We start from the raw sequence: 27,299 nt of genomic DNA on the forward strand, positions 1-27,299 counted from the left end.
ACACAAAGTAGAGGATGGGGTAAGATTTGACAGCAGATGCCAACCCCAGCCCTGAGCCGACTATATCTGGCTAATCCATGTGGGGTTTTAGAGCCATACCAGCAACACTTCCACTGGTTGGAACCTTTTGGCATCACTTGGTGGGAGCAACTTGTGCTGGCAGCACCTGTGTGACTGTGCTGGGTTTGGGTAACCAGGCTTTGATCCGGGGGTGGCTCCTGTGAGGAGGTGTTGGAGCTTCCCTCCATGTCTGATGGAGCCATGGAGGGTGTGGGGTTGCAGAGACCCACTGCAGCTCATGAACACCCCATGGCAGAGCAGGGGGATGCCTGAAAGGAGGCTGTGCCCCCATGGGAAGCCCACACTGGAGCAGAGGCAGTGTGAGGAGTCCAACCCTGAGGAGGAAGGAGCACAGTGTCAATATGTGAGGGACTGAGCACAGCCCCATTCCCTGTCCCCCTGCACCATTTGGAACGAGGAGGGAGAGAAGTATGAGGAAAACTGAGCCTGGGAAGGAAGGAGGGGTAGGGGGAAAAGTGATTTAGGATTGGAGTTTATTTCTTGTTGCCCTGCTCTGATTGGATTGGTAATAAATTAAACTGATTTCCTCCATCTCTTCTGCCCATGACAGTAACTGGCAACTGATCTCTTCCTGCCCTTATCCCAGCTATGAGCCTTTCATTGTATTTTCTTCTCCTGCCCAGCTGAGGAGGGGAGTGAGAGCAGTTTTAGGAGGCACCCGGTGTCCAGCCAGGGTAACCCCACCACAGTAACAATCCAGAGAGCAGTGTCATGCACTGCCTGTATCCTAAGCTGGCTGACTCTCAGAGCCAGACTGGCTTTTCTGGCAGCACCTTGGGAAATGACTGGGTATCTGAATCCACAGATTCAGGGCATGCTGGCAGTTGTCTGTGTCCCAGGAATATAGATGTATGTAGAAATAGCCTCTCTATGCCTCCATTTCTGTATAGCCTACAAGGGATTTGCAACCTATTCCTCAACACTCACACCTTTTTGGTTTTGGTTGCCTTTGAAAACCAAGTCAGCCCACTCCAGCAGTTTTAAACTAAACCCAAGAGTTCATTCGCCTTGTTGAGGCCTCAAGCAGAAAAGGCAAAATCTCTGAGCAACAGTTTTGCTAGAGATAATTGACTGTCAAGAAAAACCCAGCTACTCTTTAGAATGTTTTCTTTCCTGTCTTCTCAACACCCTTTGTTATCCCAGTAACTCGCACAGAAATCACTAAGGCTCCCACCGAGAACCTCCCTCAGACAGGTAAATAACATTTGAATTTCTAAACACAAGTGAACTGTTTAAATTTGGTGAGCTGCCTCTTTCCACCCAGTCTGCTGTGTGTCTTTGCATTGCTGCACCTAAATCCTGGTCACCCTTTTGGAGGGAAAAATGTGAATAGTATCTTTTCCTCTTTTTTTTTTTTCTTTCACTAATAAATTCTCAACTGTTGACATCTTTCCTCACTCAAAACAATTTGTGTAAGTCAAGACACAATCATATTGCTGGAGACAGACCAAAGGTAACAGTTACCCAAGAACTGCAAACACTGTCAGGTTTCTCATGTCTTTTTCACTCTGTTAAAAATGAAAGGTCTGAAATTTTCATCCTTCCTGCTGCAAAGGATATCCTTGCTGTGTGTCCAATGGAGTTTGCTGCTTTGCCCACAAATTCAGAAGAGAATGACTTTTAACTTCTTTATTCTTCCTTGTTCAGGCCTTTGATGTTACAAATTATGGCCCAGAAATCCTTGGAGATCACTAGCTTGTTTTCCAGGGTAGGAGGGTATCCTGTTTTTCAGTCGTCTTCTTTTTGGGGTTTTTTTTTTTTTGCTTACACAACTAGAATCATAAAATCCCAGAGTGGTTTGAGTGGGAAGGGATCTTAAATCTCATCCCACCCCTGCCCATGGTGTCCCCATGGCAGGGACACCTCCCACTGTCCCAGGCTGCCCCAGTGTCCAACCTGGCCTTGGGCACTGCCAGGGATCCAGGGGCAGTCCCAGCTGCTCTGGGCACCTGTGCCAGGGCCTCACACCTCACAGGGAACAATTTCTTTCCGTTTAGCTTCCTTGGTGGCTCAGAGCTCCATTCAGCCTTGAACAGTTCCTTTTCCCTCCCCTTTGCCTCGAGGTCTCCCTGTGCCTTGGGCCCACGCTCACAGGGTGTGGGGGGGCTGGGGGGGCATACCGAACCTAGGGGGACACAGCCCCACCTCTGAGGGGACCTTTTTGGGCTCACCTGGGGTACGGTGACACCCTGGGGTGCTGGTGGGACAGAACCCCAGCCAACCCGTGTCCATTGTTCATGTGGAGAGCCCAGCATGGGCTGCTCCATCCCAGGGCACTGCCCGTGCCCTCTGTGGCACTGCTGGGGCACCTCCGGTGCAGGGGTAGCCCCAAGCCCCCAGTTCAGGATGGACACTGAGGGGCTGCAACCTGCCCAGGGAATGGAACAGAGTTGAGGAAGGCTCTGGAGCACCAAGGGTGGCTGAGAGGGCTCAGCCTGGAGCAAAGGAGGCTCAAGGGGGGCCCTTGTGGCTCTGCACAGCTCCTGCCAGGAGGGGACAGCTGGGGGGGTCGGGCTCTGCTCCAGGGAACAGGGACAGGAGCAGAGGGAACGGCCTCAGGCTGGGCCAGGGGAGGCTCAGCTTGGACACCCGCAGGAATTCCTTCCTGGAAAGGGTGGTCAGGCCTCGGCAGGGGCTGCCCAGGGAGGTGGTGGAGCCTCCATCGTCCCTGGAGGTGCCCAAGGAAGGCCTGGATGTGGCACTCGGTGCTCTGGTCTGTCGGACAAGGTGGGGGTGTCACAGGTTGGACTGGGTGATCCTGGAGGGCTTTTCCTACCCCAATGATTCTGTTTCTGTTACTCCTATTGCTCCTTTCACTGGGGCATTGCTGGTGTTGTATCTGTGCCAGCTGCTGCTTTCTCACCTGTAATATTTAACTAATGGGGAGCAGTAAAGGGGCTTTAATTTTACGGCTCAGTTTTAAATCGACTAATTTCCTGGGAAATGCCACTTCATGGTTTGAGAATTGCCATGTGCTTTAAACTGTGCTTGTTAACCTTGCCGAGATGAGAAACTCGCCGCTGAGCGAGGAGCTCTGCAGCTGTAGCACCTAACCAAGAACTGCTACACTGGAAACAGCACGCAAGGGCACGGACCCTGTGACTGCGAGTCCCTGACCCGCCCCCTCCACGCCGCCATGAGCGCGCCGTGACGTCACTGGTCCCGCCCTCCCGGTTCCCCCCCCACTCGCGGCCACCGTAGCGGGATCGGCGGAGGCCCCGCGGCGGCCGATGGTCCGCGTTGTGCCGCCGCCCCCCGCCCGCCCCGCTCCGACCCGGCAGCGGCCGCAGATGGCGCGGCGGGGACCGGGCAGGCAGGGCGGGAGGTCACCGGCACCGCCGCCGCTGCTGGCGCTGCTGCTGCTGTTGGTGCTGGGCCCCGCCGCCGCCGGCGGCGAAGAGGTGGCGGTCTCTAAGGAATGCGACAAGCCGTGCGCCAACGGCGGGCGGTGCCAGCCGGGCACCGGGCAGTGCGAGTGCCAGCCTGGCTGGGTGGGCGACCAGTGCCAGCACTGCGGGGGGCGCTTCAGGTGAGCCCCCGCGGGGCGGGGGGCGGGGACGTGCCCTGCGGTGGGACACGGAGCGCGGGGACGCGGCGGGTCCGTGTGGACGGGGCTCGGGGCTGGTTCAGGAGTGAGGGGCTAGGTTTGGGGTACGGGGATGAAAGTCTGGTTCAAGTGAGGGGCTGGTTTGGATGGGGAGTTCGTTTGGACCGTGGCGATCGGGCTGGTTTGGGGTACCGAGGGGAGAGTGTGGCAGCCACATCAGGGATGGGCGGCAGGGACAGAGCAGGGGAGGAAGGAGAAGACACGGCAGTGGCTCGGGGCCCGGGTCAGGTTGCCCTAAGGGGCACTTGAGGGCAGTAGGGAGGTGGGTACGAGGAGCAGGTTTGGGCACTCAGATGGGATAGGAGGCTGAGGAGGGTCCAGGGGTGAGTGAGGGCAGCAGGGTCGTGGTGCAAGGGGAAGGGCGGGTGACAGTAAAGGTGAGGGGCGGGACCAGGTGACGTGAAAGGTGAGCGGTAGATGGAAGTGACAGCAAGGGTGAGTAGCAGGTCAAGGGAACGGTGAGGGACGCTCAGGTGATGATAAAGGCAAGGGACAGGTGCGGGTGACAGTGAGGATGCAACTGTTAGGGCAGGATAGGAGCATCTTGAGAGGACAGTAGGGGCTGGGTCTCTGGGCAGTGAAGGTGTGAGCATGGGCCTGATTCAGGGGGATGTGGGTGTAAAGGGATAGGCAGGAGTCACGAAGGGGGACAGAAGGGATTTGGATGCAGAGGGAGAGGTGAGTGTGCAGAAACAGGCTTGAGGGGCGACAGTGTGGAAGGCTTGGTCTGGAGGTCCCCAGAGGAGGTGAGTGGTTGGGCTTCCTGGGGGAGCTCTCAGAGCAATGGGATGTGGATGTTTAGTGCCCCAGTTGGTGAGTACAGGATGTTTGTTATGCAGAGAGGCACCTCTAAGGGGGCTGAATTTTTCATGTTGGTTGGCTGGGGTTGCACAGGAGCAGGGATGTGGTTGTAGGGCACTGGATCAGTGGGGGTCTGGGTTTGATGGATTGCAGAGCCAGGAACATGTTGGGTTTAAGTTTTAGTAGGTCCAGACAGAAAGTAAAGCTGGAGGGGAGTGGGTATGGGGATTTATTTTTGGCAGCAGGGTTAGGTTTGGGAACTTATAAATGGAAGTATAAGAATGGTGGGTGAATGGGGATGGCTTTGTGTGTGGATGTGGAGCCGATGGAAGCAGTGAGGAGCAGGTGGACAGAGGAGGACAGCGTGGGTGTGGGGAGAAGGACTAATGTGTGCATGGGACTAGATCACACTTAGAACAGGTTGGAAGAGAAGGGTGTGCAAGTGGGTGTTAGGGCAGTGTGGAGACTCTAGAGGTGTTTGGAGGGGGGGTTGAGGAAGCTCCTCTTGGCAGATCAGCAGGTGCTGGTTTTGGTTAAAGGTTATTTCAGGAGAAGTAGGTGCAGGGGAGAGAAGCAGTATCCTTATGGGAGTAGCTGGCATTTGGGAGGCTCATTGTCTGGAGGTGTAATGCTGCTGGCTTTGGGGGAGGGACAGTGGGAATAGCAGCCTGGTGGGAAAAAGCTTCTGGGCTTGTGAGGAGACAAGACTGGGCAGTGGGAGGGGATTGAACAGGATGGAGGGTATTGGGAGAGTCCTGCTACTTGAGAGTATTTTTTTTTTTGAGGAAAAAAAGGCTAAAGGAGGGCTCTGGGCAGGGGGATGGAATTCTCTGGCTCTGCACTGGTCCAGGCCAAGTGCAAACAACTGTGTGTGGGAATGAGGGGTGTCTGCACAGGACAGTGATTTTTGGCCTATATGCTGATGGAAAGTGCGTTTCTGCAGTGCTGGGGCCAGCTCTTCTGGTGTTGAGTTACTTGGTTGGGTTGTGTGTCTGAGGTGTATCCCACTGGATGAGAAAATGAAAATCTTCATAGGAATAGGCTAAGGATGCTCCCTGGCTTCTGTATTATGGCAAGGATTTATTTCTGTAAGATGGTTACCTGCCTTGGATTCGTCAGCTGTGTCAGTGAGAGAGCCAGTGTGTGTGTCTGCATGCATTAGGTGAATTCCCTGGCAGGGCTGATTCCTGGAAAAGAAGGAAATGAGAAAAGGATGATTGTCCTAGGCAGTGACTGCTTTCTTGGGGAGTTGCTGAAAGTACCAAGCACCCTTCGATGATGTTCCTTACTGATTTGGGAGGAGGGTAACTGTCTATATAACCTGAACTCATGGAAGAAAAATACTTTAATTTTTCTATTCATATTTATTGTCAGTCTGTAGATGTGTGTGTATTGCAAACAGTTTGAATGGAGTTTTGTATAGAAACAATTCCAGGCTAGGCAAGCCCTGGAAGTCCGGACCTGCCTTTTTAATGTCTTTTTGCCACTGTCATGGAAAGTATTTTCTTTTAGCTGGGAGAATGCTTTAAGGAATAGCCTCATGTAGCAGTCTCTATGGACACAAGCAAGGCTCCTTGGAAGAATTGAATCAGCATTTTACTCCCTCACTTCCTAACTCCCACCCTAGAGCATATCCCTGTAACCCTATAAGTTAAGACTTTAACCCCTTGCCATTAGTCCAAATCTCAATCCTCCTAAAACCTATAAAAGGGGGACATTTTAGCCCACTTGTGGGAACGAGTGCTGAACAGTCTCTTCGCATCAATAAAGTCATCCCTGCAGAATCTCCGTCGCCTCTTCTCCTCTCTCTCGTCCACTGTGCCTCTCGCCCTGGGCTAACCCCACCAAGCAAGCAAGCTGAAATCCCGAGCTGAATCTCACTAGAGCTGACAATCACCTATGCTTGCTAGCAATAGCCCTGAAGCCACGCCGAGCTGTGCCGAGTCCTCAAGAGTTCTGTTCTCAAGGAGAACAGAGCTCCTGAAGTTAGCTAAAGCAGCACAGAAGCCTTATTAATAGCCTCATACCTGTTACTCTCTTGAAGAAACTCAGGATATTTGTGGTTTTAAGGGGACTTGATTTGAGAGACTTCTTTTCCAAATAGTAATGCCAAGTAAAAAAAAGAATTGGTATATATTCACTGCTAATAGAACCTCAATTTTTATCCTCTTACCTGTTTTGATAAAACTTTTTTTCTTTCTCACATATAATTCTAGTCTAAAATGTAGCCTGAAGATATAATACATGTTTTTCTCTGTAGATGGTTTGTCTGTTTATTAGTTTATTAAGGAGTTGGAATTTCTAGTAATGTTTTTAAACTTGGAGCTCTGAGAAATGCGAACAAGCAGTGTTCATAGTTTTGCAGTCATGTATCTTCTTTCACATCCCTTGAGTTTGCTCTGTCTCCTGTCAGAATTGGCTCCGCAGGAGGTTTTTGTTTGGTTCACGGTTGTCAAGAGTTTGGCTTTAAAGGACTTAATGTGTTATTAGATGCTGTAGGTACAAATGGGAAGTAGAAGAGCAGGTGAAAATTATTTTCTAAGCGCAGTGTATTCTATGTGCTTATCAGCTGGACTGAGAGATGTAATTAAATTTGGCATGTTAATCATCCTATCTTATCTAGATGTATATGATGACTGTATTTGTGGCATTGACTGTTTTCATTTACACTGTAAAGTTACACCTTGTGCTTCACTAACCTACTGACCTCTCACATCTTCTGTTCACAGTGAAGGATGAACATTGTAGCATCGAGTTGCAGTCTTCTAATATTCGGTTTCCCTTTTTCCCTGGGAAATCTTTTTTTTTAGACTGCAGCTAGATGTATGAGTAACACACTCCAGATCAGTGATGCTTTTTAGAGGTGGAAGGCTGATTTAGGAAGGACTTCAGGTGACTTTTTTCTAAGAACCAGCCACTTTAGTTGTTCAAAGATAAAAATCTTGGTGTTAATGGAAGCTAAAACAGAAAACACAGAATGTGCCTGATGTGCTTGTGTCTTCTATTTCAGTGTAAGCCTCCAGAGGGCTCTGGGCTGGCTGGAGGCTGCCGTGGGCTTCCAGCTGCCATGATATGGGCAGGAGAGGAGCTGCTGCTGGGAGGGATGGGAAATTCCCTAGTCACAGAGCTGCAGTAGCATCCTGAGATAGCATTTGGAGCAGTGGGAGCTTCAAACTTGAGAGTGAAATTAGCAGCATTGATTATTGTACAATCAAAAAGAGGCTGCATACTTTGTTAACAGACTCTTCAAAGCATTGTCTGCAGCTCACTGACTCAACCTCTCATCCTGCCTAAACTGAGTTGTCAGGCAGCTGTCTAATTAGCAGATGGAATTGAAGGTGGAAAGCCCTCTAAGATCATCCAGTCCAGCTGCCCCCCAGCACTGCCAAGACCGCCACTAACCATACCCACATGCTTTTGAACACTTCCAGGGACAGGAACTCAGCCACTTTCCTGGGCAGTCTGCTCCAGTGCCTGGCCAAGCTTTCCATGCAGACATTTTCCCAGGTATCCAGTCTAACCCCTGCACCAAAAGTGCAACTTGAGGCCATTTCCTCTTGGTCCTGTCTCTTGTTCCCTGGGAGCAGAACTCGACTCCCCCTGGCTGCACCCTTCTGTCCGTGAGTTCTAAGGAGTGAATGAGAATGGCTCTTCTCATTCTAACCCTGAGTTTTTCCAGGCTGAGCCCTCCCAGCTCCCCCAGCTGCTCCTCACCAGACAAGGCAAGCAAAGCACAGAGCAAGAAATGACCTCTGGTTCGCTTCCATTTATTATCCTGAGATTGTAGAGGGTTGGATTAACAAATTCAGGATAATGATTGACTTATTGAACAGTTAGTGTATGTGGATTGTGTATGTAGGCTCACTGATGGGCAGTTTGATGTTTGATTGTAACTGAAAATAATATTTTGACTATATAATGAAATACCAAATTATTCCAGGAATATGGATTTTGTGTGTAAAGGCACTAGTGCTCCTTTCATGGTAATACTCTTTTTGTGGTGGGAGATGGCAAATACTAAGCAGGACTTAACCATGCAACCTGACAGTTGTGGAGTAAAAAACAGATTAGAGTGTATCCTTTAAACTCCCTTTTTAGTAATATAATGGGAGCAGTTACGTGTTGCTGATTAAATGTTATGAAGGACTTGGTGGTAATAGAGTGTGCTTGGCCAAAGAATATTACAGTGAATAGGAATTTTATCGCTAGGTTTGTGTAAATCACTACCTGAGAGAGTTGTGAGCTGGAAAAGAACGATCACAATTCTCTTTGTTAAATAAATAGGAACTTCTGGTCAAAAGCTTAAATACAAACTGTTGTCTTTAAGAAGCTACCTGAGGCAGTTTGTAGATTTAGGAAGGTCAGGAAGATGCTTAATAGATCCAAAGATGTTGGCAATTTGAATCAAATCGGTTTAAGTGCATCAAATTAGATCTGGGGCCTGCATTTGTGTCTGATCCCCATTCTGTTCCTCCCTTTTCATTAGGGTATTATTGTGCTTTAAAATGATTTTCTCTTCCATGCTGCTTAATGAAAGACTTGCTCAAACACTGTGCACTGGTAAAAAAGAAGCTATTTGAGTAAGAAATACTTAAACATCACCAATTTTAATGAATGCACTGAGAAAAAAAGAACAGTTATATGTTTTTATTTAGTTCTTGGAGGTATGTGTGGATATCCTCATGAATGCGTATCTTTATTTCCGTCTATCCACACATGTATATAATATATAAATATTACCTATTTTGTGGCTTGGAGCAACCTGGTCTAGTGGAAGGTGAAGGAGGTCTTTGAGGTGCTTTCCCACCCAGAGCATTCCATGATTTTGTTTAAATGATCTGTTCATTGAGAAACTCATGGGTAATATTTAATCTGAATTCTTTGTTATTGTTCCTCTCACTGTTTTATTGGACAACCTGATATTTTACCAGGGCTGTTTTAAGAACTAAACTTCACCTGTGAAATAATTCAGTATTTTTGAAATATCTGAGTTGTTCTGCAGTTTTTGCCATGCACTAAACGAGCCACATAAATATTTGACTTGCAGGAGGTTTTGTTAATGTTTGCAATAAGCTCACTGCCTATTTTCAGTCTGCTTTATAGTAAGGAGGCAGTAGTGCAAAATTCAGAGCAGTCAGACAAAACAGCTCATGCTGGATCCTCCCCATCATCTCTGCCTCACAAACATCCAGTGCCTTGCCTGCTGGAGCTTTAGTGGCTGGAATTATTGAACGCTCCATGTGTGAGAGAGAGACGTCCTGTCCTGTTCCTGTCTTCCTGCTGAGCACGTCTGAGCATGAGACCTCCTGAAACAGAGCAGATGAAGGATAACATTCCTGTGCCTGCCAAATCCAGGAACATATCACTGACTTGGACTTAGAACGCCTCCTTATCTGCAGCGGTCACCATTTGTCTCATTTCTCTGTTTCTGTAAGGATCAGGGAATACCTGCCTGAGTCCCTTAGCACTTGTCTGACACTGCTCTAGATTTTTACAGTATTTCAGTCTCAGTTGTTCCTTCCGTTTTGGATGCAAAGTAATCACAGAATGGTTTGAGTTGGAAGGAACCTTAAAGCTCTTCTCATTCTAACCCCCTGCCGTGGACAGGGATACCTTCTGCTAGACCAGGTTGCTCCAAGCCCTGTCCAGCCTGATCTTGAGCATTTCCAGGAATGGGGCAGCCACAGTTTCCCTTGGAAACGAATAAAATAAGCTCAGGTCCAACCGGGTGTTTGTTGAAATACTAAAAAATGACTGAAATTAGCACTGTTTTCACAGTTGTTTTCTTTAATTAAAAAAAAATCTAGGACCAGCGATCCTTTCATCCCATGTCCTGATAAATTTAAAGAATATTTGAAATGTAGGTGATGGATTTGACTTTCCTGGCTTGTTCCTCTGAAGCTTTTGTGAGCAATCAGATTTCAAACCCTGAGCTTCCTGCACCTAACATGTTTATGAAATCCATGCTGAAAATCCTATATTTAGGTAATGCTGCTGCTGACCAAGCTGTTGTCTTACTGTATTAATTTAGGATACCCTTGGGTCCTCTTTTCTTGAATGGTTTCCTTGAAGAATTATTTTCTGATTTGAAGTTCTAAGCAGAGCACTTAGAATTACCTTCTTGACCAGATAGAGCTTTGCTTCTTTTTTCCTGCACTCAAAATACTCCCTGCAAGTAGGAGCTTTTAAATCACATCTTCTAAAGCATAGTGAAAAAAACAGACTAAAACAGGCCAAAGCAAAGTAGTTTTGGGGGAGGAGGGGGCTGCTCCAAACTGGAATTCACCGTAAGAAGGACCACAGGAGTTTGTGCCAGCGCTTTGTTCTTGCACAGCCACATGTTCACATCTGCCCATTAAACCACTGCAACATCTTGGAAGCTGGGCTGGAATATTTGGTGATCAATTTTATAGCAGTGAACAGAGATGATAATTTGCTTTTGTGCACAGTTTTGAATGAAATACTCATTTAGTCACCAAAACATTGGAGCAGTAAGGATGTTTGCTTTTTGTTTCCTGCTTTTGTTCCCTTGCTTTGTTCATGGCTGATCCTTGCAGAAGTTCCTTTAGGTCTACTTGAGACTGTCACTTTTCCTCCTTTTGCTTAAAGTAAATATTTATTTGATGGAGAGACAGGTTGCTTGCAGGGTTTTGGTGGATGTGTGCTGCATACAGATGATTCCAGGCATGGTTTGGGCTTGAATGGGAAATGCTTGGGATATTCAGAATGTAAGGGCTCTGTCCTTATTGCAGAGTTGTGACATCATTAGGGTTGTTAAGAACCCTTAATTGCACACAGAACAAGCTTTATGTAGCAATCTGATAACCTAAATTTGGGACATTGGCATTGTGGAGGATTTGGAGAATAATTGAAAGAAAATGGATTCTGTTTTGGGCTGATAATAAGTGTCTTAGTGCATCTTGCATGATGAAGAAGAATTTCAATGTTTTACTGATGAATTGAGCAATATTCCTGCTAAAGAGGGGCAGCTGATCAGAACAGATTGTTTGAAGTACTTCTTGGATACCCCAGGATATGGAAAATATTCCTGGTCTTGGTTGTGGCTTCACTTGCTAAAACAAGTTTCCCGCAGTATCACCAGATTCAGAATTTTCAGTTTCCTGAAAATGCAGAAGTGGAATTAAGCTGGTTTAAGGGACACCATGCTGACAGTGGTGGTCTGGGCATTCCAGCCAAGGGTTTTCCAGTGTGTAAACTACCTTTTATTCCCTGCTGTGCCTGCTGGGCTCACAGCTGCAGAAGTGAAAGCACTGTTGTACACAAACTTAGCTCGGGTGTGCTCAGTGCATGTTGCTGAAATTTAAATAGGAGGTTGTTGCTTCATGTAGGTACAGGGCGTTGCACATCATCTTTGGGATGAAAATTATCTGTAATGACCTTTACCACGTGACAGTGCTGCTCAGCTTTATGCAGGATGTACAAATACAGTGCTGAAAATCCCAGATTTTCTATTATTTGCCTTTGCCCTCTGTTTCCTGATTCTCAGAAACCTTTTTTTTTTTCTTTGCTAGTTTCTATAAGCTGAAAGAAAAAAAAAAGAAAGTTGTGCTAGGAAAACACTCTTTGGAAGACTTTCTTATTAGTGTTTGTATTGCTTGAAAATTTAATATCTATCTCGAAGGTGGTGCTTGTCTACTCAAAGGATAAGAAGCTTGGCACAGATGAATTAGCATTTTTTTTGTAAACTCCTTTTGTAAACTCAAATACAGAAAGTGAGAGGTATTTTTCCATTCAGAAAATTTAGGTTGGGTTTAATATTTTTAATGACAAAGGGAAGGAATGTCTTTAATTACTTTGTGATTAAAAGCTATTTAGTTTTCAGTCATTGCAATTAAAAAAAATACTCTTGCAGTGGATTAGCTGTGTATTGAGTGGCTTCAGTGGTTTTTTTCTTTTTGTTTGTTTGTTTTGTTTTTGTTTTTTGGTGGTTTTATTTTGTTTTGTGGGGTTGGTTTTTTTGTTTGTTTGGTTGGTTTTTTCCTTCAGTTTCTTTGTGCTTGTGTCATCTCTTTCCTGCCACAGTTTAGTCGTTTTTCACATGTTGGTGTCATGTCACTGCTTCCAGATATCTTGAATGTAATTGCACTATGTAGGGAAAATCTATGATTCAGGTTTACCCTGGGCACAGCTTTTAGATTTCATTGCTTGTTACGATCAAGAACATGTTTGAGTTCCTCTAAAATAAGCTTTTCAGGGTGGTTTTGTGAATGTTTTTTGCAGCAAGGTGCAACATGTTTCCTACCAGAGTTGTGCGCCTGTCTGCTTAATGATTAATTTACACAGTCAATCTCCCATTAATCCAGAGTGGAGAGTGTCACTTGAATTTTATAGTGATTTCAGAGCTTAGGTCTCTAGTGTCTGCTTGCTAGATACTTTGATCTTGTGTGAAATCATCAAAGGTGACGCTGCAAAGATTTCCAGCCTTTGCAAGACCTGAGTTGCAGAGTAGTGTGGAACTGAAGTGCTGACTGGGCTGGCCAGTGCTACAAGAAAAAAAAGCCTAATAACCAGGGAAAACTCCAGCATTGTTTCCTATTAAGGATTTTAGTGCTGCTAAAAAAAAGTATACTGCTGTATCCAAATTGTGAGCATAGATTGATGTTGCTGGCTTGCTGGAAATGAAGTATTGAATTCCAAATAATATAGTGAGAAATAATTAGTTTGGAGGTCACTGGTGATTTGAATTTTAATTTTTTTCAAGGGGAGATCAGGAGCAGGCAGAATTGTCAGGTGAGCTGCTTTTAGTTTTGTTGAAAAAGTTGAAATGTATCGTTGTTCAAGACACACTCTGTTTGCATCTGCATTTATGTATAGTTGCTGCCTCCTTGTTTGACAGTGTGTCAGTGCACTTTAGTTAAGGGATTGATTTATTACACTGAAACACGTAACAGGCAGCTCTATAAATTTGGGTCAGTCAGTGTCTTTCTCACAAGCACAGGTTGCAGCGACTCTTTAAAGTTACTGGTTTTCATTTTGGGAATAGCAATGGGTGTTTAAGTGTGCCCTCGTTCAACTTCTGGAGGATGAATCATTTTGAGGAGGTGTGGATGTGGTTCAAAGTCAAAACCAGGATTTGACTTCCCGCCTATGCACACTTTTTCTGAAACATCCATATTAATATTACTGGAATTTTAAATTTTCATGTGGATACTCTGATAGTCTGTTAACTTGTTTTATCTGAATTTATGTGATGAGCCCAAAGAAAACTCTAGTGCTACTGAAAGCATGTTAAACCAGTAATTTGTGGATCATTTTCAGCTTTTCTCAGTACCTGAGCTGATAAGAATTTCTGGGACAGCAGGCAAATGTCAGTACCAGCAGAATTCCCTTATGTGAAGGGTACAATAACAATTTCTATGCAAGTTTGATGTTTGAATGTGAGAGGATGGGGATTTGAATTTCTGGTAGAAACAGGAATGTGTGGTCCGGCTGGAAAAGCTGAAATGACTTTATAGCCTCTAACTTTACTGTTCCCTTGAGAACAGGTGATAACAGACTTCAGGAATCAATGCAGTTCATCATTTAATCCCCTTGGTTCAGTTTCTTAATCAATTAATTAGGGCAAATTATTTATATGGTCTAAAGATGTTCTGATGATGACTCTACATAGGAATTTGGAGGTTTGGAAGCATATTTTAATGACAGTTTGGATGGCAACTGGTATTCAGTTGTCTATTCTGAGAATAATACTGCCCTACAGAAGAAATGTGGTTAATGTTACTATAAATATGCCTAAATCATCTTTACTGAGGCTGATGAAAAAAGATATTGTGTGTTAAAAGTGATGGAGTTTAAATGTAATCTTAATTTCTCTATTCAGCACTTACGGGAATTTGTCATGTGATATGGAAAGACAAGAAATTGCAATGTGGAAATTGTGTTATCAGATCAAAGCTGGTTGAGGCATCAGAGTGGCTTCTGTGCCTGAGCTTTGCTTGCTTGCAGTGCAAGATGTGTGTGCATTAGCTAGGATGTGGTGCTGGAGGAGACATCCTTTGCTATATTCCCACTGTCTAAATCCCACTGATTTCCAGTATCCCAAGGCAGGTAGAACTGAAGCATGAGTGCAGACATGAAGGTTTGGTGACTCACACTGTGTAGTTGTAGACTGGGCTCCTCAAGCAGTGCCCTGCGGTAGAGGTTCTACGTGGGTTTCACCAGTGCCAGTGAGATTGGCTGGGCTGGAGGCTCTCCCAGGGAACATGAAGGGAGTGCTTGCCCTTTTCCTTGTGGGTTGATGTAACTTCATCCGTCTGTTCTCCACTTTGCCAAGGGCAAAGGCACCTCCCACTGTCCCAGGTTGTTCCAAGCCCCATCCAGCCTGGCCTTGGACACTTCCAGGGATGGGGCAGGCTCAGCTGCTCTGGGCACCCTGTGCCGGGGCCTTACACCCTCACAGGGAAAAATTTCTCCCCAATATCCCATGTAACCCTGTCTGCAGTCAGTGGGACAGCATTCCCTCTTGTACTGTCATTTCATGTCCTTGTCCAAAGTCTCTCTCCAGCTCTCTTGGAGCTGTTTTAGGTACTGCAAGGTGCTCGAATTTCTTCCTGGAGCTTTCTCCAGGCTGAACAAAGCCCAGCTCTCTCAGCCTGTGTCCATAGGGTTCCTTGCTTTTTACCTGTGGATTTGAAGAAGAAATTCTGTAGGAGACAACCATGTGTGTGTCTACTGATTTTTGTTTGCACTTGAATTTTTCATATCTTTTGTATTGATTTAAAGCTATAAATTTGCAGAAGCCTGAGCCCTTCATGGTTAGGCTTTGCGGGGCTCTCTGGGCATCAAGGCTGTCTCGCATTTCTGTAGTAAATTCAATAAATAATAAATCAACTTCTGTCATTGACTGAAGGAAATCTTTCTGTTCAGGTTTAGGGAGATTAACAGGATTCTATAGACACAACTGAAATTGATGTTTCCTTAGTGTTTTGTAACACACTGAAAATATGAAAGTAGGTGGATGAAGGCCACTACCTATCAATGCTGGAGGAGATAAACCACTGTGGATGATCTCTGTGGTAACTGTCATATCTGAAGAAGAAAAGCACCCGCTTTGAGTTCAGAAAGCATTGTGGAAAGTTTTTAAATTCTCCTAATTTAAACACGTTATAAGAGCAGTTAAAAGGTGCCATGCCTGATGGCCAGAGTGAGTGTTGGAAGCCCTTTTACAGGCTGGGCTGTTGATCTGCTGAAGATTAATGGCAGGTCAGGACTGTGACTTGGCATGAGATGCTTTCCCTTTAATCTCCAATTAAATTAAAAAAGTGCCAGATAGCTATGATTTTAATGGAGTAAAATATATACACACACACATATTTTTCCCTTTCTCATGACTGACTCACATTTCAGCAGCGGTTCTCCTCTAATGACTTCAGGTCCTTTTATAAGATCTTCTTATAAGTTGTACATGTTCATTATTAGGTCTTTAAAAACAAACTCAGGAGAAGTTTGGCCCTGGTGAGTTGTGTGTCGCTGTAACTTCTGCAAGGAGTGAAAATAGTAGGAATGGTAAGTTTTGAAATTTTCTTTCTTTGGGCAGCTACTTCTGCATATAGTATGTGTAAAACATATGTAATGTAGGTAAAGCTCTATGATTTCTGAGATGTGGAGTCAAAGTAATTATTGTGCATGTCACTTATGTTCCTTAATATATGGTATTCTATTTAAGTAGTGGAGCTAAGGAGAAAACAGAACAGGTCAGCAGGGTAAAATAGTTGTACAAAGTAGTTTTGATATATGTAATATGAAGTATATTATCTATCATCTCATCCTGATCTTGGTAGCAAAGGTCCTACTGATTATACAGTAAAATATCTTGAAACATTGCTGGCGTTGAATACTGTTTGAGATATTCCCGGACACACAGAGTAAACTGAACCCAAACTTTTCAGGTGTGGGATTTTGAAATTAAACCCTGCTTAGGATCTAAAAATGTAAATAAAATGTTATGAGCTGCCTTTTGAGGAACCCTATCCATAGACTGCGCAGGACATGTTTGTTCTAAATGGGCACTGAACTAAAGGTAGATGGGGCAATATGTCACCTGCAGTCTTATTCCAGGGCATCTTCAGAAGTATTACTGCAGGAGAGAAGGGGAGACTGAGGTCAGAGGTCACTGTGAACCGCATTTCCTCCTGAGGGGCAGCTCTGGTCTCTGTTCTCTGTGACCAGTGACAGGACCCGAGGGAATGGCTGGAGCTGTGTTAGGGCAGGTTTAGGTGGAGATCTGGAAAGGCTCTTCCCCCAGAGGGTGCTCAGGCAGTGCCCAGGCTCCCCAGGGAATGGTCGTGGTGCCAGGGCTGCCAGAGCTCCAGGAGCGCTGGGGCAATGCCCTCGGGCTCAGGGTGGGATTGTTGGGGTGTCCTGTGCAGAGCCAGGAGTTGGACTCAGTGATCCTTGTCAGTCCCTTCCAGCTCAGGATATTGTGTGATTTCATGTGGAAATAAAGCCAAACCCAGTACAGCAATCTTCCCTGCTGTCCTTGCTTCCTGGTGATATCAGTAGCAAACCAGTGGCAACAACTGCAACAGGATTGAAAATGGGGAAACGAAATTGCTGTGCATCACTTGGTCTGGTTTGGGGTTTTTTTTTGAGTTAGTTTTTTTCCACAGTCATGGTTTGTACCTTGAGTTGTTTTCTGTGTTTTCACTGAAGTTTAAGTTCAGAAGGGTTGTAGCACACTTCCCTCTCCAAGTGCACTAATACAGGATAGAATTACAGGACTGATTTATGAAGTGGATAACAGCTGTGATGCTGAATTGATTGGTACAAGGAGGTGCTTTGCAGCCCCTGCAGACAGGCTGGGTGCTGTCAGACTGATGTCATCAGAGTCTTACCTGCCAATCTGAACGTGCTTTTAGAGAGCTGTTTCCACACCCAGCTTTTGGAGAATGGCGAGTCCTTGCCCAAGCTGGCTGTTAAACTGCAGAGCCCATCCCGAGCCCTGGAGGTGAGAACATGGGACATGTGTTTACATCTTGTGGTACTTACATGCACCGAGGCAGTTTGTAGGACTCCTAGTCATAACATTTGCATTGTGTTGCCCCTAAAATAGTCCATGTTGTACTTTGTCCTGATTGTTTGTATACTGATGACATTCACTGGTTCAAATGAGATTTTCTGCCTTTTTCATTGCTACTCTTTTAATCTTAATGCTTTGATTACATTTTCAGAAGTTTTATTGTATCCTCTATATCGTTAATTCACTTTTAAAGCCTTTTCTTCATCTAATTATAATTGAATTTTACCCTTGAGCAGGTGTATGGATAATCTTTTAAGAGCAGTTTTAAAAGTAGGGTGAAGAAGGTGAAGAGCTAGTAATAGAAAGTAACATTAGTTGAGTCTTTGGTTTGTGCAGTAGTGATTTAAAAAAATTGAGGGAAAGATTATTTGCTATCTTTAGACCTATCAGTCTGACCTTGAGATCAAAATTTAAGAATGTGTGAAAGAATGATAGTACACAGTCAGAAATTGCTAGGTAGATTTGCCGTTTCTAAGTGATACTGTTTAAAATACAATATATACGTGTGTTGGATGTGTTACAAGCATCATTTAGGATGAAGGCACCTGAAAGAGATAAATAGGTGCAGTCAGGGCTTTGGAAGCCTCTTTGATTCAATGGCACCACCCAGAGCAGGACTGCACTGTATGACCTATGAAGAACTTTTCACCTGTGTGTGGTAGTCAGGAAATCTTGAGAGTTTAATTTTCCATTCTGCCATTTCTATTGACATGGAATTAATCAGGCTCCTTCTCATATTACAGGTATGGAAGGGGAGCAGTTGGTGAAGTGTTGAACAGGAGGATAAGGGTTAAAAGAGAGGCCAAGGGAGGGGATTCTCACCTGCAGAGCTGCCTCCAGCTCTGGGGCCCCAGCACAGGAAGGACCTGGAGCTTTTGGAGTGAGTCCAGAGGAGGCACCAAGATGATCAGAGGGATGGAGCAGCTCTGCTGTGAGGAAAGGCTGAGAGAATTGGGATTGTTCAGTCTGGAGAAGACAAGGCTGTAGGATGACCTAATTGTGGCCTTTGAGTAACTGGAAGGAGCTGACAAGAAAGATGTAGAGAGACTTTGGACACAAGGACTTTTGGAGAGACAGAATGAGGGGGAATGGCTTCAAACAGAGACAAGTGTTGATTTAGATTAGAAATAAGGAAGAAGCTTTTTATGATGAGGGTGGTGCGGTGGCACAGGTTGCCTAGAGAAGCTGTGGCTGCCCCATCTCTGGAAGTGTCCAAGATCAGGTTGGACGGAGCTTGCAGCACCCTGGGCTAGTGGAAGGTGTCCCTGCCCATGGTGGGGGTTTGGAATTGCATGGGCTTCAAGGTCCCTTCCAACCCAAACCATTTCATGATTCTGTTGTGAGAGATAAAATAATGTTTCGCTTCAGCCATAGGAATGTATACTTTATGTCATGTAGACAAAGATGTAGCTAGCACCTGACTCAGCTGCCATGTTTATATTAATAAATAGTTTTGCTTCAATGACTTTGTTCTCTTTCAGCTTTATTGGTGAGGGGGTGTTTCTCGCAATTTGGGGAATTGTCTGGGAAACTTGACCTCTGACTCTGCAGAGCGTGACACTGGGAAGAGGGGAAGGCACACCCTGCTGATCCTAGCAGCCCCTGACATAGACATGGAGTTTCTTCTTATGAAATGTTTGGATTCCCTTTTCTAGAAAGGGAGGAAAGGCTGCCAGTTCCTGGAACAAATGGCCTGTCGCTCAAAAATTATTTGCAGGCAATAATGCTGTCTTTTGCAGATCTTAGAAGAAAGGGGTTGTTGCCCCAAACATCAGCCCTGGACATTTACATGCATCAGGTAAAACTGGGAGATTGAATGTTGGTATAATTTTGGAAACTTGACACTGAGATGGGAAGGTCCCTTTCCAATACACTTGGGAATTGAGACAGCAGTGCACACTACAGAGGGAGGGTGGGCACATGCAATCTGAATTAAAGGACCAGTGGAGTCACCTCCCAGGGACTGGACTGTAGTACAAAGAAGTAACCCTCTAAAATTAACCTTTAAAAGATAATCTGTCCCAGAAATGAATAATTTAAATTTTATTGCCTGGATTATAATTTTAGTCCTAGTAAACCCTGTTTTAGCTGACTGTTGCATTAAATGCCATAGAACCTGGAAAGTTGCTGGAAAAAATTAATGGGGTTTCACCCATCATCTCTGGCTCAGTATGGCATACTGTTCTGATAAACCTACAAAATGTCAGGAAAGGATCCCTGGTGGAACACAAACCTACTGGATTGTCCAAAATTTAGGAACATAGGCTCAAACATCAGAAAGCTTGCCTATGTGCCAGTACAGAAATGGAACACACTGTGGGGTTCTCAGTGCTGGGATAACCTGTTTGGGAAAACCTGATGGAGAAAGATGGGCTTCTTTCTATTATGTGCCTTTGCTGGATTATTGCTTATACTTTGTCTTATTCCCTGTTTTTTAACAGGAATTCAGGTTAATTGCTAGTGTAGTAGAAGAAATGCAGGTGATCAGAATGCCAGTGATCCCAAACCTAGCAGCTGCTAGTCAAAGAATAGAAGCCCAGAAGATCATGGTCCCAAGGAGGCGAGATCAGAAAAGAGCGAAACCAGAAGACGACCTACATCTTATTTTACACAAGCTAGAGTAAAGCTATGCACCTCAGCAGGAAACAAAGGCCTGAAATTTTGGAATAAGCCTATCTCAGCATAAACACGAGTTTGCAAAATAACAGGTCTGGAGTGTAGCTGTTACGTGTGAATAGAACCTTTTTGCAAACAGGGCCCAGCCCACACTGGCCAGACAGATAACCAAACCAAGGGCCTCAGCAAAAAGGTGATAAATAAAAAGGGGGTGGATTGTGGGGGGTAAAATAATGTTTTGCTTCAGCTATAAGAATGCATACGTAATGTCACGTAGGCAAAGATGTAGCTGGCACAAGGCTAGGGCTCAGGAGGGAGCGTGGCAGGGAGGAAAAGGGGAGTCAAGTGATGTTTGTTCCAGGGGAGGGTTGGAGTGCAGTTAGGTCAGAAAGAATGTAAGTTCCTGAGTACCCAGGCAGTGGGAGAAGGGACAGGGACACCCCTGAGTGGAGAAGGGCGTAAAGGTTTGTACATTTTAGGGGGAGGTGTGCCTCCTCAGTGAGATGCACCTGTCACAGCTGCCGGGTTTATATTAATAAGTAGTTTTGCTTCGATGACTTTGTTCTCTTTCAGCTTTGTTCTCTTTCTCTTGGTGAGTGTTTCTCACACTGTGCAAGAAAAGGAGAGGGTAGGAAGTTGGAACTGGAACCTGATGTAGTATTTTCATTCATGGAAAAGTGAAGAGATGTGCACTTCTTACATCACTGATGATGCCACTGTGCAACCTGGATGCAGAGATCACACCATCATCTGGGCAGAGCAGGGGCAATGGAGTGACAGAACAGGGCTGAGGTGGCTTCCCACTCACGGAGATTTACAGAAAAAGCCTCTCAAGATGGAATTACATTAAAAAGAAAGACCAAGAAACAGTAATTAGTTCTTTGAATGGTTGTTACTTGTCAGCATGATGCATTTGGGAAGACAAAGGAAAAAGGCAGAGAGGAGAAGGAGGAAAAATGATACTATGGTTCAAAGCCCTGGTAGGAGTATCTCCTGGGTAATATCATCACTCTCTGATCAGTTGGTTCCTTTATAATCACGTGTTTGTGAAGAGGATTTTTCTGGTTTTTGTTTTTAGGCGCTCTGTCATTTCTCTTTAAGTTTTTTATGTCTGTTGATCAGCAAATGCTCTTGGCCTGCAGGTGTTTCTTACCAGTCTAGGAACCGGGTGGTGTTCATTCCACAGTGCCTCATGGGTGGTACACTGAAATTACTTTTTCAATTACTGAAGGTAATTTTTGAAGTGGAACAAGTCCTCCTGTTTAATCCAGAGACGTTGATGATTCACTCCAGCACCAATCATTCCATGATCCTCTTCATCTCTCCCTTCACAGCCCAGTGACATCTACTCAGATTAGAAACTGGAAGTCAGTAATTGTAGAACATTTTGTCATGCCATCTTCCCTTTAAAAACCTATTAAGTTGTTTTAAAAATATTTTTTATTCTTTTTTGTTACATGTTGCTCTCTAGTTCACTGGGAGCAGGTGGATACTTTATTTCTTAATTGTCACCCTGTCAGCTTTTTCTCAAATGGTAAAAATATTTTTATATTAAAATTTAACTAGACATATAAAGGCTTGTCACACTCTTAATATAGAACAGCAGCCTCAGATGGAATAAATTAAAGCAAAACAATGTGCGTGTGTTACCACTTCTCATGGAGAGCTGCTGACAGCAGAGCAGGCTGGGGGTGTCTCCCATTCTGCTTTCTGTCTGGAGCTGAAGTTCACCCCAAACCCACTGGTTGAGGAATCCTGACAACCATGACTCTTTGTGAGCCTCACAAGGCTTCTAAGGTGTTCTTCGATATATAAAATTAACTTGCAGGAAGTAATTTTTTTCCATTCCTTACAATGTTGTAGTGTTTGTTTCTTGCTTGGTGTGTTTTGATTTTTTTTTTTTTTTGAAGCACAAGGTTTTATGTTTCCAGCTTTCAGCTGTAAATTCTGTTCTCCCAGCTTAGTTGCCTTGTGTGATGTGTAGTCACTGTTCATGTGATGAAGTTTGTGCTTAGAGGATTGAAACACTAATTTCAACCACTGGATTCAGATAAAACCGCATATGGAACATTGTATTTTTGGTGTGGAATGGTGGAAACTGTGCAGAAGTGAGGTTAAAGTTTTGTGAAATGTCAGTAAGTCATGTTTGCAATTTACTGTTTTTTCCTCCCCTACATTTATTTAGATAAATAATTTTTGACTTATTTTTAGGGTTAAAAAGTGGTTGTTTTTAATGCAGTCCTGAAGTGATTCTGTTAGTTACCTTGCAAAAGTTTTGCATTAACATTTAATTTTTATGTAATGCTTCACTACACTGAGTCTTTCATAAAATCCTCCTCTTGCCAGTGCCTCTGTGTTAGGGAATTGTGGAAATGTGACTGGGATAGGCAGGATGCAAAGTGCTCTGCAGCAAATTAGTGGCTGGGTGAGGTCGTTTGTCTGGCAGAGCAGCCTGTGCTTATTGACAAGTCACAGCACTGCTCATGTAGAAATAATTTTGTCTCCAGAGAAAAGAGGATGGAGAATCCTGGGAAGATATCTGCTTTTGGGTTCAGTGTGTGGCAGTGAGGATCACAGGCAAGAGACCGCTCAGACCAAACTCCTAATAAATGCATCAGCCACGGCTTTTGTCCATAAGGGAATTGCATATTGATCATTATGGAACCAACACTGACACCATGAAATCCTGTGTCTCACTGGGATACCAAATGTGTCATGCAAATAGTAACTACATTTATTTGAGTTCCAAAGCAGCAGCAAATTTAGTATGAACTGTGCAAGACTCCTGTTTCCCTCTGATGTTTAAGGGGTTGGTGTGAAAGGTCCTGTGGGTGAGTTTAATAATTGTCTTTGCCTGTAAAACCCTGTTGGCTTGCAAAGGTTTTCTGTGTTTGCTGTCATGAAACACTTTTGGATTCAGCCTTAAAGCTGTTGCCCCCACATGGAAAATGATGACTTTAGTTAAACATTGAAATTAATGGTCCAAATCTTAAAAATGAGCATATCAGTTCTTGCCTTTTCTGTCTCTGAAATACCAGACAGTTATTTAGGGAGATGGGGAAACAAAAAAAGAAAAACAAACAAATAAACAAACAAAAACCAAAAAACCCCCAACAACACAAACAAAAAAAATCATGTGATTTATGGTGGAGTTGATGGCAAAGGTCTAAATGTTGCTTGTCCTTGCTTTGGAGGGTTTGGGTCAGGGTTAGCTGAGCTGATACCAACAGGTACTAGCTCAGTCTTGGCCCAGTTTTATTTTATTTTATTGATGGTTTTATTTTATTTTATTTATGGATGAGGGGATCGAGTGCACCCTTAGCATGTTTGCAGATGACAAGAAACTGTGTGGAAGTGTCAGTCTGCTGGAGGGCAGGAAGCTCTGCAGAGGGGTCAGGGCAGCTGGACTGATGGGTTGAGACCACCGAGCTGAGGGGCAGTAAGGGAGGGTGCTGAGTCCTGCTCTGGAGTGCAGGAAACTCACGGAGCACTCCAGGTGCCAGAGGGGCTGGGAAAGGCCCTGGGGGTGCTGTGACAGCGGCTGGACATGAGCCCAGGTGTGCCCAGGTGCACAGGGGGCTGATGGCACCAGGGCTGTGGCAGCAGGGCCAGGGCAGTGCCCGTCCCTGTGCTGGCACTGCCGGGGCAGCTCTAGAGAGCCCTGGAGGGGCTGGAGCATGGCCAGGGCAGGAACAGAGCTGGGAAGGGGCTGCAGAATCCCTGAGGAGCTGGGAAGGGGCTGGAGAATCCCTGAGGGAGCTGGGAAGGGGCTGGAGAATCCCTGAGGGAGCTGGGAAGGGGCTGGAGAATCCCTGAGGAGCTGGGAAGGGGCTGCAGAATCCCTGAGGGAGCTGGGAAGGGGCTGCAGAATCCCTGAGGAGCTGGGAAGGGGCTGCAGAATCCCTGAGGAGCTGGGAAGGGGCTCAGCCTGGAGCAAAGGAGGCTCAGGGGCCCTTGTGGCTCTGCACAGCTCCTGCCAGGAGGGGACAGCTGGGGGGGTCGGGCTCTGCTCCAGGGAACAGGGACAGGAGCAGAGGGAACGGCCTCAGGCTGGGCCAGGGGAGGCTCAGCTTGGACACCCGCAGGAATTCCTTCCTGGAAAGGGTGGTCAGGCCTCGGCAGGGGCTGCCCAGGGAGGTGGTGGAGCCTCCATCGTCCCTGGAGGTGCCCAAGGAAGGCCTGGATGTGGCACTCGGTGCTCTGGTCTGTCGGACAAGGTGGGGGTGTCACAGGTTGGACTGGGTGATCCTGGAGGGCTTTTCCTACCCCAATGATTCTGTTTCTGTTACTCCTATTGCTCCTTTCACTGGGGCATTGCTGGTGTTGTATCTGTGCCAGCTGCTGCTTTCTCACCTGTAATATTTAACTAATGGGGAGCGGTAAAGGGGCTTTAATTTTACGGCTCAGTTTTAAATCGACTAATTTCCTGGGAAATGCCACTTCATGGTTTGGGAATTGCCATGTGCTTTAAACTGTGCTTGTTAACCTTGCTGAGATGAGAAACTCGCCGCTGAGTGAGGAGCTCTGCAGCTGTAGCAGCTAACCAGGAACTGCTTCCACTCTTTCTACACTGTGGATTGTAATTAGTGGAACCGTTTGACTCTGAGCCAGTTTGAACTGCCTGTCTTAATCTAAATAAAACTCAAATGCTTTGAGCAAGTTTTGCCTCCCTTTTCCCCTATCAGCCTTTAATAAATAAATTAAATAATGAGATGTAAAAAGCTCAGAATAGTACTGCAGAGCTCTTGGCAGGCAGGAAAGCAGCTGTTGCCGCGGGTGGGATGAAGGGGAAAAACAAGTTAGGTCCCCAACCTGCCCTTGCTTGTCCCTGTCACACACTACTGTGACAGCTCAACTTCTTCCCAGGGCTCATCTCTCTTCTGAGAGCTGGGCAGCACTTTTCCCTCTGCTTTGGCAATCATGTTTCCTTTTTGAGGTTACAGCTCTGTGTGTTCAGGTGTAACAGGGGTTTACATTACCTGGGCTATGGGAACCTCACCTGGTCAAGCACTCCTGGTCCAGGTACTTGGGATACTCGGAGGGGCTCTGTAATTGGATGTGGGAGTTTTAAAATTTCCTAGGAAACCTTGTGCAGACATATTTTAAATTATTTTTGTCATGAAACCATGAATTTTTATTTGTACATTTGCATAGATAATTTTAGCATAAGAACAAAATGGTTCCTGAAGGCTGTTGTCCAGTGCCTGATACCTTTGGATTTTTCATATGTCTAAGAGAATTTATCTCTTTGATTGCTTCACTTCTTGTTCCTTGTGCTATAAATTACATCTGACAGATTAATTTGAAGCACAGGAGATGAGAGGAAGTACTGACCTTATGATACATTGATGGATCTGTGGTTAGGTCTAAGAAACATTCAGCTGGGATTTCCTCCTTTGACCTGAAGTTTGGTATTTATTGTGTTAAGTATCTGAAATGAGGGCTGACACCAAGATTGCCCTTGGTGTTGTACCTCTGCTACACCTGTGTATGTTCCTCAGCCCCACAGCAGGGCAAAGAGGTGCTTTGGGCCTGGAACAAAGATATATCCAAGAGGAAAAGAGCCTGGTAGATACCCAAGTCATCTCAGCACCTTGAAATGCTTCTGAGCATGGACATGCAGTGGTGTTGGAGCGTGCTGCAGGGCAGCACTCTGTGTGACGTGGCTTAGGTGTTCCTGCTCTGCGGGGCTCCACTCAAGTGCTTCTCCTAGTGCTCCGTCATAGGGTACAGTGAAGTGGCATTTCTTTGTTTGAGCAATTTTGAGGCAAGAATGAATTTTTCCTTACAGGTTTAAGGGTGTGGACTGCGGGTGGTGCTTGTTTCTCTTATAAATAATGTTTTAAGGCATCTTGGTTGTGAATAGAGATAATCAAGTGAAAATGTAGGAAGCTAAATGGGAAAGTGGAATGAGGCACAGCGTTTTCCTTTCCTGTTTTTCTTAATAAACTCAGGCAAGCACAGCAGTATTTTGTGCACAGTTCCTTGTTAGTGCAAGCAGACTTTTAGAATCATGGACTAACTTGGGTTAGAAGGCACCTGAAAGTCCCTTGCATATTATTCCATTCCACTGCCATTAGTGGGAACGCCTCCCACTGTCCCAGGCTGCTCCAAGCCCCATCCAGCCTGGCCTTGGACACTGCCAGGGATCCAGAGGCAGGCACTGCTTTTCTGGGCAACCTGTGCCAGGGCCTCATCTCTCCTGTAGAAAATAATTTCTTCCTAATATCTAATCTAAACCCTCCTTCATCTTAGTGCCATTTCCTATGGACATTGCCAGAGTGAGGAAAGATTGGTGGTGACTGAATCCTAAATAAGAAGTTGGGACTTTCTTTAGAGTTGATTAGTAGAGAGGTGGCCTGTCAGTCATGTTCAGCTTGGTGAAGTGAGGGGTTATTTCAAAACTTTGCATAACTAGTGTTGAGCCACTGTCTTTGTTTTTGTTGTCGCAAATTGTTGCGACAGATGGAATTTCATTTTTTCCCCACTACCGTCCCAAAATAACTCCTTTCAAAGTCATTTTGGAGGCAATAGGAGAGGTGCATATGGCTGGGCTAGGGATGCAAGCAATGATTTTTACAGCTACACCTTCCCTTAGGGAGTTTAGTTCTCTGCTGGCTGGGTCGGATGTCCACAATTGCGGTATTTTTTTATTGGCCTATTTGTCTGTTGCATTTGTTGTTTGGTGTTCTTGATTTTTTTGAAGGAAGAGTTTCTTTGTAGTGATTATCAAGAGATCTGCATGTCAGGCACTGCCTTACTAGAAGAAAAGACAACACCCCCATCTTTCCCCCCACCAGGCAGGAACATCTGTCTCTGTAGCTGAGGAGTTGGGAGGCTGCAGTTTGACCTTCCCTGAACCAAGAGTGACTCACAGACAAACACTCCAGAGCTACTTATCCTAGAAAGAAATGCTAACAGGGCTTGGATTATGAAGATATTGTAGTGAGACTGTTGCTAAGGCAGCATTGACACAAACCACAAATTCTGTGTAATGTGTCAATGAGTGCATTGTTTCTATATTATCAATATTTGTTCCAAAAATAAAATGGTTGCATGTCATCTTTGCTAGATTAAAGTGTGTTTAAAAAGCCCTAGAATCACAGGATGTTTTAGGTTGGAAGGGTCCTTAAAAAAACCCATCCCATTCCACCC

At 45.2% G+C, this 27,299-nt stretch overlaps 1 protein-coding gene across 2 annotated transcripts in view; it reads left to right on the top strand.

Moving 5' to 3' along the window:
* The first annotated feature begins 3,258 nt into the window (after positions 1-3,258).
* Positions 3,259-27,299, top strand: part of ATRN (attractin) — a 156,202-nt gene continuing 132,161 nt past the window's right edge. For both annotated transcript variants that reach the window (XM_030947016.1, XM_030947017.1), the window contains exon 1: positions 3,259-3,610. In XM_030947016.1, coding sequence (XP_030802876.1) covers positions 3,312-3,610 — 299 coding nt within the window. In that variant the 5' untranslated portion in view covers positions 3,259-3,311. The remainder of the gene's footprint in view (positions 3,611-27,299) is intronic.

This window comes from Camarhynchus parvulus, chromosome 4, assembly GCF_901933205.1.
Source record: "Camarhynchus parvulus chromosome 4, STF_HiC, whole genome shotgun sequence".
Classification (NCBI taxonomy): domain Eukaryota; kingdom Metazoa; phylum Chordata; class Aves; order Passeriformes; family Thraupidae; genus Camarhynchus; species Camarhynchus parvulus.